Source organism: Oenanthe melanoleuca, chromosome Z, assembly GCF_029582105.1.
Source record: "Oenanthe melanoleuca isolate GR-GAL-2019-014 chromosome Z, OMel1.0, whole genome shotgun sequence".
Lineage (NCBI taxonomy): Eukaryota > Metazoa > Chordata > Aves > Passeriformes > Muscicapidae > Oenanthe > Oenanthe melanoleuca.
Genome location: NC_079362.1, coordinates 54,492,693 through 54,511,305, shown reverse-complemented (window position 1 = coordinate 54,511,305; position 18,613 = coordinate 54,492,693). Strand labels below are relative to the sequence as shown.

The 18,613-nt window shown below is 42.8% G+C and overlaps 1 protein-coding gene across 1 annotated transcript in view; it reads right to left on the bottom strand.

Moving 5' to 3' along the window:
- The window catches only part of CMYA5 (cardiomyopathy associated 5), a 48,975-nt gene that overhangs the window by 25,491 nt on the left and 4,871 nt on the right, over positions 1-18,613 (bottom strand). The window contains exon 3 of the mRNA XM_056514582.1: positions 1,952-12,344. Coding sequence (XP_056370557.1) covers positions 1,952-12,344 — 10,393 coding nt within the window. The remainder of the gene's footprint in view (positions 1-1,951; positions 12,345-18,613) is intronic.

Here is an 18,613-nt window from a genome sequence, read left to right as displayed (position 1 = left end):
AATTTTACAGCTAGATCTGTAGAAAAAAGCACACAACTTTACATTAATTACAAATGTCACATTGGACAATGCAATTGTAAGGTCACTTTAAAAACTATAAAGGGCAAATCATCAAGATTTGGAAACAAATTTCTGTTTTTCAGCATGAACTGTAAGATCTGACAGATGCCATCCACAGCTCATTTAATTTACTGTGAAGCTATCTTCTCACAGTTTTCATGCAACAACAATAAATAAAAAAAATCTAAAAATCATGCAACATGCATTTTATTATATTAATGTTTTCTCAGTAATTATACACAAGTAACAAGAGATATACAAATGCAGTCTCAAAGTAACCTGAGCCCTGAGTGTCAGAAATCATGTGAAGCCAGGCCCATGTTGCAGCCAAATTTAATATTGGCTTCATATCCGTGCTCCACAGCCAGGCAGTGATGTCATGGGATGTTTATTTGCAGCTTCACTTGACTTGCTGTAATGCAGGTATATTTGAGGGGTGGCTGGGATCTGTGACTTTATTGCTGGCTTACTTGTACCTTGTTATCACTGCTAAGTCAAGCATGAATGGCCATATACAAGAAACAGCCCTACATCTGAGCACCATGGAGATAGTTTGCAAGTACTGATATTTTAAACTGTCACATTGACTCCTCCTACTTTTGATCTCTCTCTTCTACATGTGAGATAACATAAGTACCACCAATAAACGCCCTTCTGGATTTCAGTAAAATGACATGAAATCTGTATTCCTGTCAAATGAACATGTTCCAAAAAAAAGACTTCACCTTTCATTTACAGAGGTGAGGGTAAATAGCTGGCAACCAAGAAAGAAACATCTGTACAATATGTTCACTTGTACACGAACAGATCTGATTGTGAGAAGTGAGGTATCATAAACCTGTTTTTTTTCACAAGCAGAACTGCACTTTAACGAACAATAGCTTCCACAGGAAAAGCATTTTCACAAGTATTTATAGCAATGGACTAGCTTACTGAAATTGAGGGCATTTTATCTGTCTTTTAGGGGGAAACAGCTTGGATATAGTGGCAAGAAGTAGGACTTATAAACTCTTACCTGTGGTGACACCACAATGCTATTTGCACGGATCACAGAATGGTTTGTGTTGGAAGTGGCCTGAAAGACCATTTAGTTCCTATTTCTTTGCCATGGGTAGGGACACCTTCCATTAGACCAGGTTGCTCAGAGCCACATCCAGCCAGGTCTTGAACACTTCCAGGGGTGGGGCATCCACAACTTCTCTGGACAACCTGTTCCACTGCCACATCACTCTTACCATGAAGAATTTTTCTCCTAATGTCTAATATAAATCTGCCCCCTTTCAGTTTAAAGATATTGCCCCTTGTCCTGTCACTACATGCCCTTGTAAAACATCCCTCTCCAGTTTAAGGCCATTCTGCATATGAAAGCGAATGGAACAGAAAATAAGTTGGCACTTCAACAAAACTGTGCAGAGTAATTTATCTAACACCTCCAAGCAACCAATCCATGTAAGTGGGACAGGGAACACTTTATGATGATACCAGTCTCCACACAGGGAGGTTTCTGTACCTTGTCAAGTGAAGTGAGCTGCTGTAACTGAAGTTTTATTTTCATAGAAACAATATTCTCCCCATTTCTCCCCCTACATATCAAAACCAGAACAAACTTGCACAGATAAGACTGAAAGATGGTAACAACTATGTATAAACAAGGCCATTCAAATTTCTGAATAAATTAAAATACCAGCTTAGCAAGACTAGGACTCCAGAGAATACCTTAATAAGATAGTCTCCCTTCAAGATCTCCAACAGGTGCGTAGGAATAGTTTTTATTTAATAGATGCTGCAACTTAGCTTCTGGACTGCTCTTTGAAGCTTCTCCTTTTAACAACTCAAGAGGACTGGAGAAATTAGCCTTAGTAGCTACTTTTTTACTCAAATTAATTCTTACCTTCATCTTGGTTGCAGCATCATCTAGTGTTGTGACTTCATGGTCCTTATGCTCTCCAAAAAGCTTGTCAATAGCAGATATTGGGCATTTGCAGTGGTAACAATAAGTGTCTACTTGTGCTTTCTTCAGATCTCTTTGTGGGCTCTCAATTTGAGGAATGTTTGTTGCTGATTTTTCAGGATACATCACCACAAAGCCTGAATCTTCAAGCTCAACAGGAGTTCTTTGTTCTGGCTCATTTACAAATTCATAACTATCAGCAGCATTATCAAAGGAGTCCCTGTCCTCAAATAATAGCTCCTCATGTGTAAATTGAGATGATATTTCATCTTGCAAAAGCTCTTCTTGTGTAATCACATCATAGTCCATTGACTCAGCAAAATCTTCATAAACATCACGGTGCTGCTCCTCTCTTTGTGAGTCTGGATTCTCTGTTTCCTGAGTGGTAGGAACACAGGACAGATGTTCCTGAGTAAACTGATCATCTAAACTGTCTTCAGTGGGAGCCCTGACATATGGAACGTACTTTTCTATTTGAGGAACTGCTGTTATATCTTCCTGTTCTTCCTGCTTAGTACTAGCTTCTTGATATGCAGCCCCCTGATAAACCACTTGATGACTGTATCCTTGTTGACTTGACTGCTCTGGCAACTCTTCAGTTCTTTCTACTGGTACGTTTTCTTCTCTTTGTTCAGTGATATCAGTTCCTGCACCTGAAAGAACTGTTCTGCTTCCGAAAGGAATGGCATGCATTGGCTTGCAAATTGTTGCTTGAATGTTGCTGTCAACCTGGAATTTGTCTCTCTCCCTAATCCCTCTTTCTGACAGAACCTCAGTTTTGACATACTGAACAGATCCCTGCTTCTGCTTATCCTCTGAACTGCAAACCAAAATTCCTCCACTAAAGGACTCATCTTCTGATATCTGGTCTTTTTGAGGCCCTATGAGCTTACTTGGAATTTCATCTTTAAGAATGTATTTTTCAAAATACATTCCAGTTCCATCATCTGTGTCTGAATTTCTACTAGGGAAAGAAGCATTAGAATTACCACTTTCTTCATCAGAGGGAGTTTCATCCTTTGTCTTTTCACCTACTGCTTCTGCATAGAGGTCCTTGTATAAAAATGATAGAGCAGGTGGCTCCTCTAAAAGCTCCGGGTTAACTGCAGCAACCGTGGTAGGGAACAAGAGAGATCGTTCTAGCACTCCTTCTTCTGAATCAAAGAGTGGGGTTCCTGGTGACTTCCATTCATCTTCTACATTAGTAATGCTTTTATTGCTAGAATCAATTGATTTCTGCTGTGGTAAAGGTTTTGAAGCATCTGCATAGGACTGCATTTCGCTTTCTCCTTTTATGGTACCATAAAAGACTTCATCCAGGTCCTCAAGTAAGGAAAACTCTTCCAAAGTATCTACCTCAGTACTTTCTTTAAAAGATTTGGCTTCTTCCATTGATTCATTGGGGTCTTCTGTCACAGGAGACAATGAAATTCGTCTTTCAAATTGTGGCTTAACCGGGGATTTGTCATCAATCAATGTGTATTTTTCAAAATAATCCATATCAGCAGTACCATTATTAGGATCCAACTTTGCATAATTGTTGTTTTCTGGCAACAGAAGGTTTTCTTGTTGAGTTTCTTCAGTTTCCTCAGCATCTTCCTTTTTTATCAATTCTATTAGTTCATGGCTTGCAGGTCCCACTACTGAGCTTTCTGAAATTTCTGTGGTTCTTCCCAAAGTTAAGGCTCTCTGGCCATCCTCAACTAATTTTCTTCTAAATGAAGGATTTGTTTCCAAGTATTCCAATTTATCAGGCATGTGTTTACTTTCTTCTTGATCAACAGAAGAAATATGTGCAGGTGCATGAATATTGAGTATTTCATAACCTTCTGAAATTATATTAAATAAATCTTTTTGTTCAGTAGTCTCCAGAGCACCCTGACTGTCTTCTACAACACTTCCACGCTCCATTTCTTCCTCTTCTCCTCTCATGTAATGTTCAGGAACTTCAGATATTTTGCCTGCCTCCAGATGTTGCACTGCTTCAGTTTTTGTAGGATGTAAAGTACTAGTTTCATGCTCCAGAAGTTTATCTGGACCTTGATTATCTCCTACCAGAGATGGTAAATCATACCTTTGTGTTCTGGGACTAGTGTCTGAGGACTTCCTGTAAGGGGATTTATTTGACTCTGATTCAGAAACTCTAAATGTATGTCCCTTAGTCTCTGTAGTTCCATGAACTGTAAATTCTGTGCAACTTCCAGCTGGGAATTGTTCTGATCCAAAATCAGAAGCCTCAATTCTGTGTGTGTCTGCTTCCGCAGCCCCTATTGGACTAATTGAGCGAGCTTTCACCTCTTCTACCAGCCAGCTAGCCAGCCCAAAAGATGGAATATCTGGGTTCTGCTTTTCTTCAGAAATTGAGCTGAGGGGCTTCTCTACTGAAGAAAGGCTGCCCCATTCACTAGAATAATGCTGAGTTTTGTGTGTTTCATGAACAAGGTCTGATGAAACATCTTCCAAGGTTGTACGCTTTTGATCTTCAAAAGATTGTTGCATTTCACATCTATGATCTCCTTCAGTATAAATGCCTGAAACTTTATTAGATGGCTTTCCAAGCATGTCTGCTATATCAGATAAAGATGATGGAATATTTTGCTTCTCTTCATCATCAGTGAGAGGCACTGACACTGACTTTTCAAGTTCTGAATTTCCAGGTAATTTATGAAAAGGTATAAATGACCCTGATGACACTGCTTGCTGGTCTGCTACACCAGTCACCTTTGACTCTGTGGCCACTGACCTTGGCAGTGTCTGTACATCGGGTTGCATTTCTTGTTCATATTGCTCAGTAGTGAATTTGGGGTGACTTCTTAGCTGTTCTGGAGACAAATACATTGTGTCCAATGCACAGGATTCTGGCTTTTCTTTATCTTGTACTTGAGATGTACTCTCCAAGTGCACTGTCTTTAAGCTTGCCATTTCAAGTGAACTGAGTTGAATTTTTTGCAACTGTTTTTCATTGTGGGGTGGAATTACATGTTCACATTCTGATTGTTTGGGCTGGGTAATAAGTGGCTGCATACTTTCATTTTCTTGTTTGGCAAGGGACCGTGTGGGAACCAAATATTCAGACACTGGTTTTGAATAAGGTGGAATTTCTTGCTCACATGTTTCATCAGCTGAATAAAATGGAACTGAAGGTTCAGACTGCAGTTTTGAAGGTACAGTCAAGTAATCCTGACTTTCTAGAGTTTCTATTTTATCTGTAGAATATGACAAATTTTGTTGTTCAGGTTCTAATTGTGTAGCTGTGTGAAAGTATTGTGGAGTCTGCTCTCTCTCAGCTTCACATAAAATTTCACATTCAGCCTCTGACTTTGCAGCTACAGGCAAACGTAGAAGACTTTCTGTATTGTCTGCTTCTTTTCTTGCAAAAAAGGACCTTGGCTCAGGCTGGGCCATTTCTGAGTGCTCTATTTTATAGTGGGAGTAAGATATATCTAAATGTTTGGGGGGTGAGCCTCCAATTACAGTTGAAGCCCTTGGGCTTCCTTCAGGGCTTGTTTCTGAGACAGTGTGTGGATCACCCAAAGGCACAGAGACTGTTTGTTCAATAACAGATGAATATGGTTGAATTTTGTGGCTGTCTGCTTCCTCAGAGGAAAATGATAAATGTTGCTCCATTTCCAACTGAGCACTTCGAGATGAAGGAGCACAACTGTCTTGCTTCTGTGAATGTCCTGCTCTCAGTGGGGCCATTTCATGCTTTTCTGCTTTGTCAGTAGGACTTAATAAATCTGATTGTTTGGAGTCTGGTTGTGTAGTTCCCTGTTCCTCGGTCCTGACAAAGGTATGTGCTACAGAAGGTGTTTCTGGCTGCTCTGTTTCAACATCAGAGGACTGCAAACTAACACGCGGCTGTTCTGGTTGGACCCCATCCCTCCAGTTTGTTTCACCAGTGAAATACGGTATCTCTGGATGCTCCAGCTGGGCAGTCTGCTCTGCCTTGCCACAGGAATATGATGAATCTAGTGGCTTTATTACATGAATCTCTGCTTTGCCAAGAGAGTATGACAAATCTGGATGTTTTGAATGCAGTTGTTCTGGTTCCAACTGCTCTGATTTTTCTGTGGAATACAAAACACCAGAAGGTGTGAACCCTGCTTGTGCAGTGTCCTGTTTTTCCATTTTGCCAGAGGAACAGAAGTCTGGGAACTCCCCTTCCACTGGGGATGTATTTGGTTGCTCTTCCATGCCATGGGGACTGGAAAACACTGGTTGTTCCAATTTTAGTTGTACTATTTCCTCTGGGTGCAATGTATAGCTTCCCCTCTCCTGTTTCACCTCCAGCTGTGCACTTTGTTTTTCTTCACTAACAGAAGAGGACAAATCTGTGTGCAGTACTTTGTCCCTGACATTTGCATGTTCAGACTCTGGTAGAGCAGCCCATGATGGCTTTGTTTTGACAAATGAATGCAACAAACTCTGTCCTTTCAGCTCTGGCTGTGTTGTTTTATGAGGCTCTGCTGTGCCAACAGAGAATGACAAATCTGCATATTCTGAGTTTGCTTGGGAATTTTGCAGTCCTTCTGTTTTCTCCATAGAGCACTGCAGCTCAGGGTGTTCTGCCTGCATTCCTGCATCTTTCCACTCCTCTGCTTTGCTGAGAGATGATGAAAATTCATCTGTCTTTTCTTGCTCTGGTTGAATATTTTCCTGCTGTACTGTGTCAGTGGAATGAAATAAATCCAGGCACTCCAAATCCTCATTAGCAATTTGAGTTTGCTGTGTTTCACCAATTGAACATGATAAATCCATTATTTCTGCCTCTGGCCATATGATTTCATGATATTCTAATCTGCCAGCAGATAAATCTGAATGGTGTGATTTTGCATTTAAAGTTTCTTGTTCTGCCTCACTGAGAGAATGACGTAATTCTAAATGTCCCAATTCTGTCTGTGCTTTCTTGCCTTGTGCCTCTTTTTCTAAAGAATGCAAGAAGCCTGGCTTTTCCTCTCCAGCAGTTTGTCCTTGCTTTGTTGTGCCAGGCCAAGATAACAGATCTGGTTTTTCTAACACTGGTTGTGTAGTTCCTTGTGGCCTTGCTTTATCAATGGAATGCAGTGAATCGGGATGCTTTGGCTCTGCTTTTAGCATTTCTCTTTGCTCCATTTTTCCACTCTGGGATAGTGCATCTGGAGCTCTCTGTTTCTCCTTTGAAGCTTGCGGATGCTCTGCTCTGCTGACAGACTGCTCCTCTTCAGAGCATTCCACAGTTGTGTGTTCCATCCCTTTCTGCCCCACTTCCCTGGCCAGGGGTGCCAAGCTTGCATGGCCTGGCTCCAGCTGTGCAGGTGGGAGTTTCTCTATTTTGTCATGGCCATACAATGCACCTGGCTCTTCCAACCCCAGCTGGATTGTTTCCTGCACTTTGTTGAGGGAATGTGCTAGACCAGGGTGTTCAGGTTTCAGCTGTGATGTTTGCAGCCCTCCTACTTTGAAAACAGAGTAAGGCAAATCAGAATGTCCCTGCCCTGGTTCTGCCATTTCTGTTTTCTCTGCTGTATCCACAGAACATGACAAATGAGGAATTTCCACTTCTGGCTGAGCTGTTTTCTGTTCCATTTGTCCAAAGGGATAATTTTGCTCTGTTTCTCGTACTCTTCGTTGTACCTCTGTGCTGTCCAGAGGAGATATCACATCAGTATGCTCTGCCTCTGGTAGTATCATTTCATTTGGCCTATCAATGGAAAATGATAAATTTGGTTGTTCCAAGCTCTCCTGGGCATGCTCTAAAGTGTCTCTTTTAACAGGAGAATGTGTTAACTTTTCTTGCTCTAACTCCTGCTTTGCGGCTTTCTGCTGCTTCTCTCTGCCAAGAGAAAGTTTTCTGTGTTTTTGATCCAATGGTGCTACTTCTTCCTGGTTTGTCTCACCAGTGGAATGTGACAAATCAGAATGCTTCATTTCCCACGGTGCAATCTCCGGATGTTTTGACTTTATTTGTGCAGTTGCTGGAGAAGCTCTTTTTCTAGCTACTTTAGGCAATTCTTGGTGTTTAGACTCAAACTTTGGAGTTGATTGCTCTTCGCCTTTACCAAAGGAGAATGATGAATCTGAATATTTTGAATCCAATTGTGAGCATGATTGATTTGGGTATTGAGATTCTACTTCCATACTTTCATCTTGTGCTGCTTCACCCAGGCTTCCTTGTGAATCTAAATGTTCTGATTTTTGCTGAGTTTCTCCCATGGAGTATGAGAGATCTGGACGTTCTGACTCCTGCTCCACAATGTCACCTTGTTTTGATTCACCACGGTCACATAAAATATCTGTATGTTCTACCATTGCTTGTTCAGTTTCTCCTTGCTTCAAATGGAGTGGTAAGGTTAGGTTTTTCAATAATTTTTCTTGCTCATGAGAGGAATACGGCAAATCTGGATATTCTGAAGTTATTTCCATTTCCAGTGGAGCTTCTTTTTCACTGGAAGAAGGCAAAAATGTTTGCTCCAGCTTTGGATGTACTATTTCTTGTTGCTGTGATTTGTGTTGTATAATTTCCTTCACTGGTTCTGTACTTACATAAAATGTTTTTTCTGGATTTGCTGACTCTGTTTGCATTTCTTCTCGCATTTGTTTATTGAATGAATATGGCAAAGATGGATGCACTAACCCTGGTTGAGGTATTTCTTGCTGTGCCAAATTAATTTGGTCTACAACCTCCTCTTTATCCATGCTTTCTGAAATAACTGAGTACTCTGTTTCCATTTGCACAGCTTCTTGTTGGTCTGTTTCCTGCTGTTTTACCTGTCTTTGTACTGTGTTTTGTTCTGGCTGGGGCACTTTCAGTGGTGATGTTTCCTGTTGCTGACCACCAGCAGTGGAACAGGAAGGAAAAGACTGCTCCTGCTCCCTTTGCGTCTTTTCCCAGGGCTTGGCTCTGTCAGTCAGTTGTGACTGCAAAGGTCCTAACTCCACTCCCTTTTGCATCACTTCTCCAGTGATAAATGAGAAATCCCTCTTTTCTGAAACTACTTGTACATTTTCATGTTGCTCTGCTTCACTAATGAAACTTGATGGCTCTGTACCTTCTAAGTTTCTCTGTACAGCTTCGTGTACCATTCTTCCCTGAGAATAGAGTGAATCAGTTTGTTCCAGCTTTGGTTGCAATTTTTGATGTTCTGTTTTGCCAGTGGAAGATGCTGTCTCTGGCTGTTTTGCCTTCAGCTGTGAAATTTTATGTTCCTGCTCTTTTCTGGTAGAATGTGGCCAAACTGGATGCTCTGACTCCAGTTGAATAATTTCTCCTTGCATTGCCACTGCAGAGGAATCCACCTTACCTCCAGACTGCGAATCCTGCTGTACAGGCTGTGGCTGTTCTCCTTTGTCAGTTTGTGACAGTTTTTGCTCCTTTGTTTTATTTAGGGGATACGGTAACTCTGAAAATGCTGTTTCGAGATACCCAGTTTGTTGTATCTCAGCCCTCCCAGTGGAATCAAATATATCTGGATGTACCAACCGGAGTTCTGTAGTATTTTCTTTCTCTGCTTCCTCCATGAAACATGATAAATCTGAATGTGCTAGTGCAAGCTCTTCTTCTTCTCCTTGTTTTTCTTTTTCAGGGGAATAAGACTGTTCCAGTTCGAAAGGACTGAATGCTTGGTTTTCTGTTTCTTCCCTGGAAAGCAAAACCTGATGCTCCTTTTCCAGCTGTGCACTTTGCATTGCCTTGACTACTTCCTTGGTTAAAGAAGACTCTGGATAAACGATATCCAGCTGTGCACTCTCTGGTTTCATCATTTCTTCTCTGGAATATGATAGATCTGAGTGCCCTGTCTCCAACCGTGCACTATCTGATTGCTCCATTTCTTCCCTGGAAAATGGGAAGTCTGAATGCTCCATTTCCAGCTGTGCACTCTCTGGTTTTTTTCTTTCTTCCTTGGAAGAAAATTCTGGTTGTTCTGTCTCCACTTGTGATCTCCCTGATTTCTCTGTTTCTTTTGTGGAAAAAAGCAGTTCCGGATAGTCTGTATCTGGTATTGCACTCTCTGATCCCTCTGTTTCTTCCTTGGAATATGAGAAATCTGGAAGTTCTGTCTCTAGCTGTGCACTTCCTGGTTCCTCTATTTCTTCCCTGGAAAAAGAGAAGTCTGGATGCTCCATTTCCAGCTGTGCACTCTCTGATTCTTTTGTTTCTTCTTTGGAAGAAAATTCTGGGTGTTCTATCTCCACTTGTGATCTCCTTGATGTCTCTGTTTCTTTTGTGGTAAAAAGCAGTTCTGGATAGTCTGTATCTGGTATTGCACTCTCTGATCCCCCTGTTTCTTCCTTGGAATATGAGAAATCTGGAAGTTCCGTCTCTAGCTGTGCACTCTCTGATTCTTCCATTTCTTCCCTAGAAAAAGAGAAGTCTGGATGCTCCATCTCCATCTGTTCATCCTTCAATTCCTCTGTTTCTTCCTTGGGAGAAGAGAAGTCTGGATGCTCTGTCTCCATCTGTGTTGTCTCTGATTCTCCAGTTTCTTCAGTGGAATATGAGAGACCTGGGTGTTCCATCTCCATTTGCCCACCTTCTGCTTGTTTGTTTTCTTCAATGGAAAAATCAGAATGATCAAAATCTACTGCTTTATTTATATCTGAAGTTTTCTGTGTTTCTTCTGTTTCTGTCTGAACAGGATACGAAATGCCAAAATATTTGGAATCTATATTTTCAGGAATCGGTGGTTTTAACTTAATTCCTTGCTTCTCTGTTTCCTGAAGTGAAAAGCCTTGTTCAGAATTTGTTTTGTTCTCCAAATGAATATTTTTATTTTCTGAGGATGGGGTCTTTTGACCCTCTTCTCTTTCAGCTGAATACATTAGATCTGAAGTCGTTGACTCTGACAGTGCAGTTGTTGATGATGGACACTCCGTTTCTTGCTTCTCTGTTTCATTTCCAGAATATGGTAGAAGTACATGTTCAGACTCAGACTGTGCAGCTTCTGATGACTGAGAAATAATATCTTCCTGAATTCTTTCAGATGAAGTGGAATCTTTGGAATTAGCTGAGGGAACATCAGGTAAGTAAGACTTCTCTGTGTCCCTCTCAAGATGTTTTGACATAGATTCTGTAGGCAAAATATGCTGGGAACTTGGTCTATCTAACTCACTAACAAAATCTGCTGAAACAGACTGTGGTGCAGAATTGGGCTGAACTTCCTGCTTCTTCATTTCATCCAGATGGTCTGATGCTGTCAGCAGGGATTGGTCTGGTTTCTTGTTTGCGTTTTTGGCTGAGGAAAGCAGCCCTTGTTTCTCATCAGACTTGAGTGATGTGGAGGTTGTCGACTCTGTTATTGATGTTCTGGCCATGCCTGAATGACTCTGCTGCTTCCTGGCTTCTTCATTCTTCAGTGAATGCCCTGAAACCTGATTTGGAGTCTCCAAAAGAGGTTGTCTCTCTTTTCTTTCTTCACATTCAAGAGTTGATTCTTTCATTTTATAAGGATCAATATTTTCAGAGGAAACATCATTTTTCTTAGTAAGCTGTTTTTCAAGATGTGGTATTGGTGAAGAAAAGCTTTGATTTGCTTGTTCTGTGAGTTGCTGTCTTTGCTTCCTTCTTCTCTCTGAAGGTGTTTCAAGAATTTTACTTCTTGCTGCCTGAAAATGTTTTGGACGTGCTGCTTCTGAGAGTGAACCGAACTTCTGCAATCTTTCTTTTACTGATGTTTCAAGGAACTTTTCAGAATCTCCTGAAGCTGAACTACTTCTCCGGATTCTGTTTTTCTCCAGTGTTTCAGGGGCTGGCCCAGTCCCTCCAAAAATTGAGTTGAACAGCTGGATTCTAGCTTGTACTGGTCCTCCAAGAATTGGACCGACTTTTCTCAGTCTGCTCTCCCTAAATATTGATCTTATTGGAGCACGTTTTACCGGTTCTTCTGTGATATTCTCTAGATCTTCTTTGTTCTCCAGCATTTCCTCATCTGTGTCTTGTTCTTCCACCTGCTCTACGTTCAACACAGAGGCTTGCACATCTCCTAGAACAGTTCTTGGTTCTTGCCTCTGCATTCCAGAAGAGTCACGTTTTTTATTGCACTGGCCTCCCTTCGGTCTTGTAGCCACTGGCACCCTATTTGAAGATTTGCGTGTCCTTTTCCGAATGATCTTGCCTTCATCCATGATAAAGATAACTTTTCCTGGAGGAGAACCTACTGGTGAACTTTCCATACTGTAAAGATCAGAAGCTGTACTAGTTTCTGAGGTCCAGGGAGTAGAACATCTGCTCGAGCTGGTTTCCCAGGTTATTCCACTGTCTTCACTTTGGCATGTTACCATAGAAAAGGAAGGGTTAGTCATGATGTACTGCAGCTTGGGTTTCACATCTTCACTTTGGATAAGATCTTTAAAACTACAAACAAAAGAAGAAATAAAAAAAATAAAAAAAAGCTGTAAAAACACACAACAAATTAAATTATTGCAGGAAAAACTAAATTTCTTCATTAAAACAAAAATGGCTTTCAAAGTTGTAAAAATACTGCATAAGCATAAATCTTGAAGTACAGGCATAAGAAAAGTCATATTTCATCTCACAACTATATTTTAGATGAATTTGTGTAAAACTGCATGTTGCAAGGTTAATTCAATGAAGGGGAGGTGTTTAAATGATCTTGACAATGCAGGAAGAACAGTCTTTGATCTGACCTTGTTTTGCCAGTGTGAGATTGAGCTGATTCTGGGGCTATTCTACAGCATGTGTTTATCTCACAGTATAAATTAAACCTTCCATTAAACACTTCAAAGATACTGTCAGTGTTTTAATAGCACCCACACTTGCTTTGCGCAAGTGTGAACGATTATACAATGTTCAAAGCAGTAGAGAGTCTATCCACTGGTTTGTTACTGTCTTCTCTTATATTTTATCCTCTAAGCACTCTAGATATTTAACAAAGTAATTTAGAATACATTCAACAATTAAAATATAATGACACCTCCCCAAATGAAACTGTAATGTTTCATAAAGCTAGTTTTAAACTTTATGGTGTGTAATCAATATACTATAATATGGTGCAACAAAATCTCTCAGCTAAAATATTAAAAAGGCCAGAGAAAGGCTTTTCTGAGGATCTTTAGAAACGAAAACTTCAAGTTCTTCAAACTCTTCAAATCAAGAATGTAAAGATTAGCAAAAGCAATAAAAAGACACAATGTGTGGAGGGTTTAGTATTTTTATGCTAAGAAAAAAAAAAAAGAGAGCACAGAAAAGGTAATCAAAGCTTAACCCCAGTATTTCTTTAGTAGAGAGTAGTTCATTTATGGAAATCACATTTGTAGCTGGTGGAAAGACATGAAAGAGAGTATCTGCTGGACAAGATGTAGCCTTCAGTAGAGCAGAAGCAATGAAGTCTCTGTCACTCCCACAGAAGAATGCACATCTACACACAACATCCTGCTTCCACTGAACAGAGGGAAGGGTCACTTTTCACTGATTAGGATAAAGCACTTCAGCTAAAGTGAAGAAACCTAGCTACTGATCAGGGATCAGAAAAGCAGAGCCCATCTGACCACCCTGAGCAGCTGCCAGATGCTGTGGCCCCACACCACACAGGTGACAGAGATACCTGCAGGCTGTAGAGGCAGGGGGATGCCCCTGAGAAGCAGGTGGCACCATGCCAGACAGTGCCGAGCACCAGTCAGAAGGCAGAGGTCTTTGAAGGAGGAGAAGAAATCATGTGAGAAGTCATAACTGGTTCATTCAGCAAACCCTCTGGACAGTTTTTTGTAAAAGACTCAGTGAAAATACTCAGTACCTAATGGAAACAGAAATGTAATCCTCCTACTGGCAGTGCTACCCTTACCTTTCCATGAATTTACTTTCCAGAGTCCAGAACAAGAAGGGCTGCACTGGGCTGGACCATGCTCAGGTCTGTGCAGACCAAGGCACAGATCATGATGTCCTCAGTGCTAACTGAAGGGTGAAGTCACCCCGTGGGACAATAGCCTGACAGCCCGTGGTGGGACAACACAGTATCAAACTCCAGCCACAGGGCTTAAACCCAGTTGTGGTGATGGGTGCAGATGGTGACCGGCAGGACAACTTGAAGGCCCCTCAAAGCATGTCTGAGAGTGCAACACTGAATAACTGCCCTCCTAGCCCCCAGATTAAAGCCTCAGCATGTACAGCTGCCTCGGTGTAGTTCTCTCTAGAAAGGCTAGCTCCATAGGTGAAAACTTACAGGCTTGGGGAAAGAGGTACAGCAGAACATATCTACACCATTTTTTCCTCTTAGGTTTTCCTTTGCCAGTTCCATGGCTTGGCATTGACATGGACATAGCAAAATAAAATAAAAATTTTAAAAAAAGAAAAATCAATAGCAATAGTACTAAAAAAGTTTTTTGAGTCCACAACAACAGATGAACATTTTCTTTTTCTTCTAAATAATTCTTATATTTTAAAACCTATTTTTCTGCACTACTTGATGCTATTAAATAAACCTTCATACAGAACAGAGCACTCCCACTTGAGCTGATATTAATGAATAAGAACGGGTTGCCCTAACCCTGCCTATGCAAAAAGCTTGACTTATATGCATAATGATCTCATTTTCATGGTCACAAACTTGTCACAGCTCATATTTCTCTACAGTGTGAGGAGATAGTGCTTTATATTTTTAAGACCAGAATGAGAGACATGGAACTCAAACATTTACTTCCAATGCACTTCCAAATGCTGCCCTTTTGTGAACTGTTTAGAAGCTGCAAGTAGTAGCTGAAAGACCCCTCTCAAGTCAGAGGAAGTGTCCGCCACTGCAAAAAGACATTTGCAATGTTTTTGCTCATAAACGTAGATATGAAGCCACTGACTTCCAGGGCAAAAGCCAGTGCTGTTATTTTTTCCATGTAGACATTTCACACCCATTCCTATTGGGACTTACATTATCAGCATGTTATTTCACTGCTAGGACATTGACTTAAACATTTTCTTAGTCTTGGAGACACTGACAACCAGTTTTGTGCCTCCTGCCATAATAGTTCAAACCCACATTTTTCTTCTTGCCTCCTCCTGCTTCTCACAGCCCTCTGCCTCTCACTATGACTTCTGTGTCCACTAGGAATTCAGGTTTCGAGACTGGCAGGCTGGACAGATGTTCCTTTATGTGCCACGTGAGGGAAGAGTTTTCAGCTCCCCAGCTGCTGGAGAGGTTGTGTTCCCACAGTGAGTGGGGTCTATCCACCTTTGCACACCACTACTATGAGAGATACAGGTAGTCAGCCTATCAGCTTTCTAAAATTCTCCCCAGTCTCTCTTTATCCTCTTCATATCAGACCTTGCCACTGCTGGTATCACAAAATTGTGCAGCTGTTTGCTGCGTAATTCCTCACAAGCTGAAAACAATACAGATAAAATTACCTAAATGCCAACATACATCTGTAGTCTGCACTGACAAGACCTCATTTTCTGAAAGCTCCTACTTTAGGCACAGTGTGGGAGTGGTGGAAATGGGTGTCATCCGTTGCAATACAGGATGTGGCCAGAAATGTGCATTCTATCACCAACTGTTGAAGCCAGGTGCAGGCAGTGATCCTTATCTCCGTGGCACATATTATCTGCTAATGGGCCATCTTTAAAACCAGGTGGGACAATCATCTTTATCTTTCATACAACCTCCCTCCAGGAAGATATCATGTGCTGCTGGGCCATTGAGCTCCACTGTATGACTGATAAAATTACATCATCCCACTGGGAGATGCTCCAGCCAGATGGAGGAGGCAAGCTTTTCCTACTTAGATAAAAACTGAGATTTTGAATGCAAAGGCAGCATTTTCCACTGGATTCCAGAGGAAAGCCAGACCTTTCCACATCATCCCAGGACATTCAGAGGAAAACTGCACCCTTCGACAGGATCACTGCTTCAACAGAACCACATCTGTCAGTCCAGGGGGACTGTAACCACCATTTAATGGGACTGCTACCAACACCCTGACTGACAGGGTGTCAGGTTGTATTCTGACTCTGTCAGTGTTTTGGGATTATTCTTTGTAATACTGTATTTCTATTTTAATTTTCCTAGTAAAGAACTGTTATTCCTAATTCCCATATCTTTGCCTGAGAGCCCCTTAATTTCAAAATTATAATAATTAGGAGGGAGAGGGATTACATTCTCCATTTCAAAGAGAGTCTTCTGTCTTTCTCAGTAGACACCTGTTCTCCAAAATAGGACAATTGGTATTGGCCAGCTTGTCTTACCAATTGAAGGAAACACTTTTGTGTGCTTATGTTTCTACTCTGTAGATATCTGCAGTTTCTGCCTTTACCATGGTGTCCCTTTCCCCCTACAGCAATCAGTATGCTCAACAAGATCTCTGCCTATTGTTCTGCATTTCCGAAGGCTACAGCTCACCCATCTTCTTCAGGCTAAGAGAATTGGGAGCTACAGATAGACACCATTTCAAACCCAGCCTTCCACCGGATAAGATACTGTTGACTTTTTTCAGTTAATGATACTTCTTCTGGCAATGGAGTGGCTTGTGCATCTGTTGAAATTCAAAGGGACTGTTATTTAAAAGCAGTAAGACAGCTGCTTGCGCAGCTAAACCCAAAGCTGGATTTTCTGATGAGTAGCTGGGAGCCAGGAGCTGGGTTTGTCTCACACATTTTTTTCCATCTTGTCTGAAGGGACACAACCTGCTGTAGGACTAGTCCGTTTTCCAGACACCAAGTCATGGCATGTCCTAGTGGCACTTGCCATTTGCAGAATCAGATGCTGCTTGAGAAACCACCGCACCTCCATTCCCAGATATCTGTCATGCTCTTGCATTCTGGATTCTCCACGGTGTTGTAGAGGGAGCACAGGTACCAAACACTTCTGTCTGGGTGGAACTGGGTGGGACCTTTACACAGTTAAGCAATCACTCTGTTGAGAACAAATGGGGAACTTTTTGAAGTCTGAGAGCCCTACTGCAACACAGGCCTTTATTAAGGATTTAGTTAGTTAGTTAGTTAGTTTTACACAAAAGGCTGAAGAGAAACAAAACATGCAGTGCCCAGATACAGGAGCAAATGGGGGCTGGTTGCACCCCTCCCCTCTGCAATGCCTCACCTCAACATTCTGCCCCATTCAGCTGCTCTCAAGTACATTTTTCTCAAGCCTCTGCCCTGACATGCTTAAAATGGCCTGCACAGTTCTGCTTACTACCTCTCTTACCTTCCTGCTCATGTTGCAGGTGGCAGAAAAACAGCCCCGCCAACCTCTTCCACCCTGGCCCAAGTCAGGTACTACATCATCTAGAGTAATCTAAAATCCCATTTGCTTTCCTCAGGTCTTTCTCTGCTTGGTAACTTCTCTTTTTGGAAGACAAATCCACAGTACTCCTCAGCCCTTCCTTCTCACCATCCATTTGCTATTATTCCAGTCTTTTGCTCTCCTAGATGCTGCAGCATCCCCTTCATGGCAGGAAGATCCATTTTCATCAATCATTATAAGAGACTTTCTCTAAAGCTTACACATCTCTGATCTTGTGAAAGAACTGCTTCATAAAACAAACAAACAAACAAACTCAACCACTTTCAGAACTCAAGGACTTTCTCCCCATTTTTCTCCCCATCTACTGGTTTGTGTTGGTTGTGCTTTTGATTGGCACCTGGGGGAGGGATTCACGGAGATTTTGTTTGTTTGTTTGTTTGTTTGTTTCTCCCTGAGAACTTCCTCTGTGAGTTGATGGGACCAATTGGAGGCTGGTTTGGTTGTTGACAGCCTGAGAAACCAATTAGAGAATTCAGTCCGGCTCCGTGAGTTCACGATTTGAAGCAAGTAAACCCCGGGAAAGCTCTCTTTTGTTTCCAGCCTTTCACAAGGTAGCAGGGCCCGGGCCGGGCCCTTTCCCCTGCGGCCTGGCTGGGCCGGGCCGGGCTCGGGAGGCCGCCGGGCCCCGTTTTCAATGGGGGCACTGATAGCCAGGGAGGAGAGGCCCTTTGCTGAGATCCGAGTCCCCGTCCTGCCCAGCGTGGCCACGGCTCGGCAGAGCCTGTCCTGTCACCGGCTGGGCACAGCCCTCTCCTGTCACCGGCTGGGCAGAGCCTGTCCTGTGACCGGCTGGGCACAGCCCTGCCCTGTCACCGGCTGGGCAGAGCCTGTCCCTGTCACCGGCTGGGCACAGCCCTGCCCTGTCACCGGCTGGGCACAGCCTGCCCTGTCACCGGCTGGGCAGAGCCTGTCCTGTCACCGGCTGGGCACAGCCCTGCCCTGTCACCTGCTGGGCACAGCCTGCCCTGTCACCGGCTGGGCAGAGCCTGTCCTGTCACCGGCTGGGCACAGCCCTGCCCTGTCACCTGCTGGGCACAGCCCTGTCCTGTCACCGGCTGGGCACAGCCCTGTCCTGTCACCGGCTGGGCACAGCCTGCCCTGTCACCGGCTGGGCAGAGCCCTGTCCTGTCACCGGCTGAGCACAGCCCTGTCCTGTCACCGGCTGGGCAGAACCTGCCCTGTCACCGGCTGGGCACAGCCCTGTCCTGTCACCGGCTGGGCACAGCCCTGTCCTCTCACCGGCTGGGCAGAACCTGCCCTGTCACCGGCTGGGCACAGCCCTGTCCTGTCACCGGCTGGGCAGAGCCTGTCCTGTCACCGGCTGGGCACAGCCCTGTCCTGTCACCGGCTGAGCACAGCCCTGTCCTGTCACCGG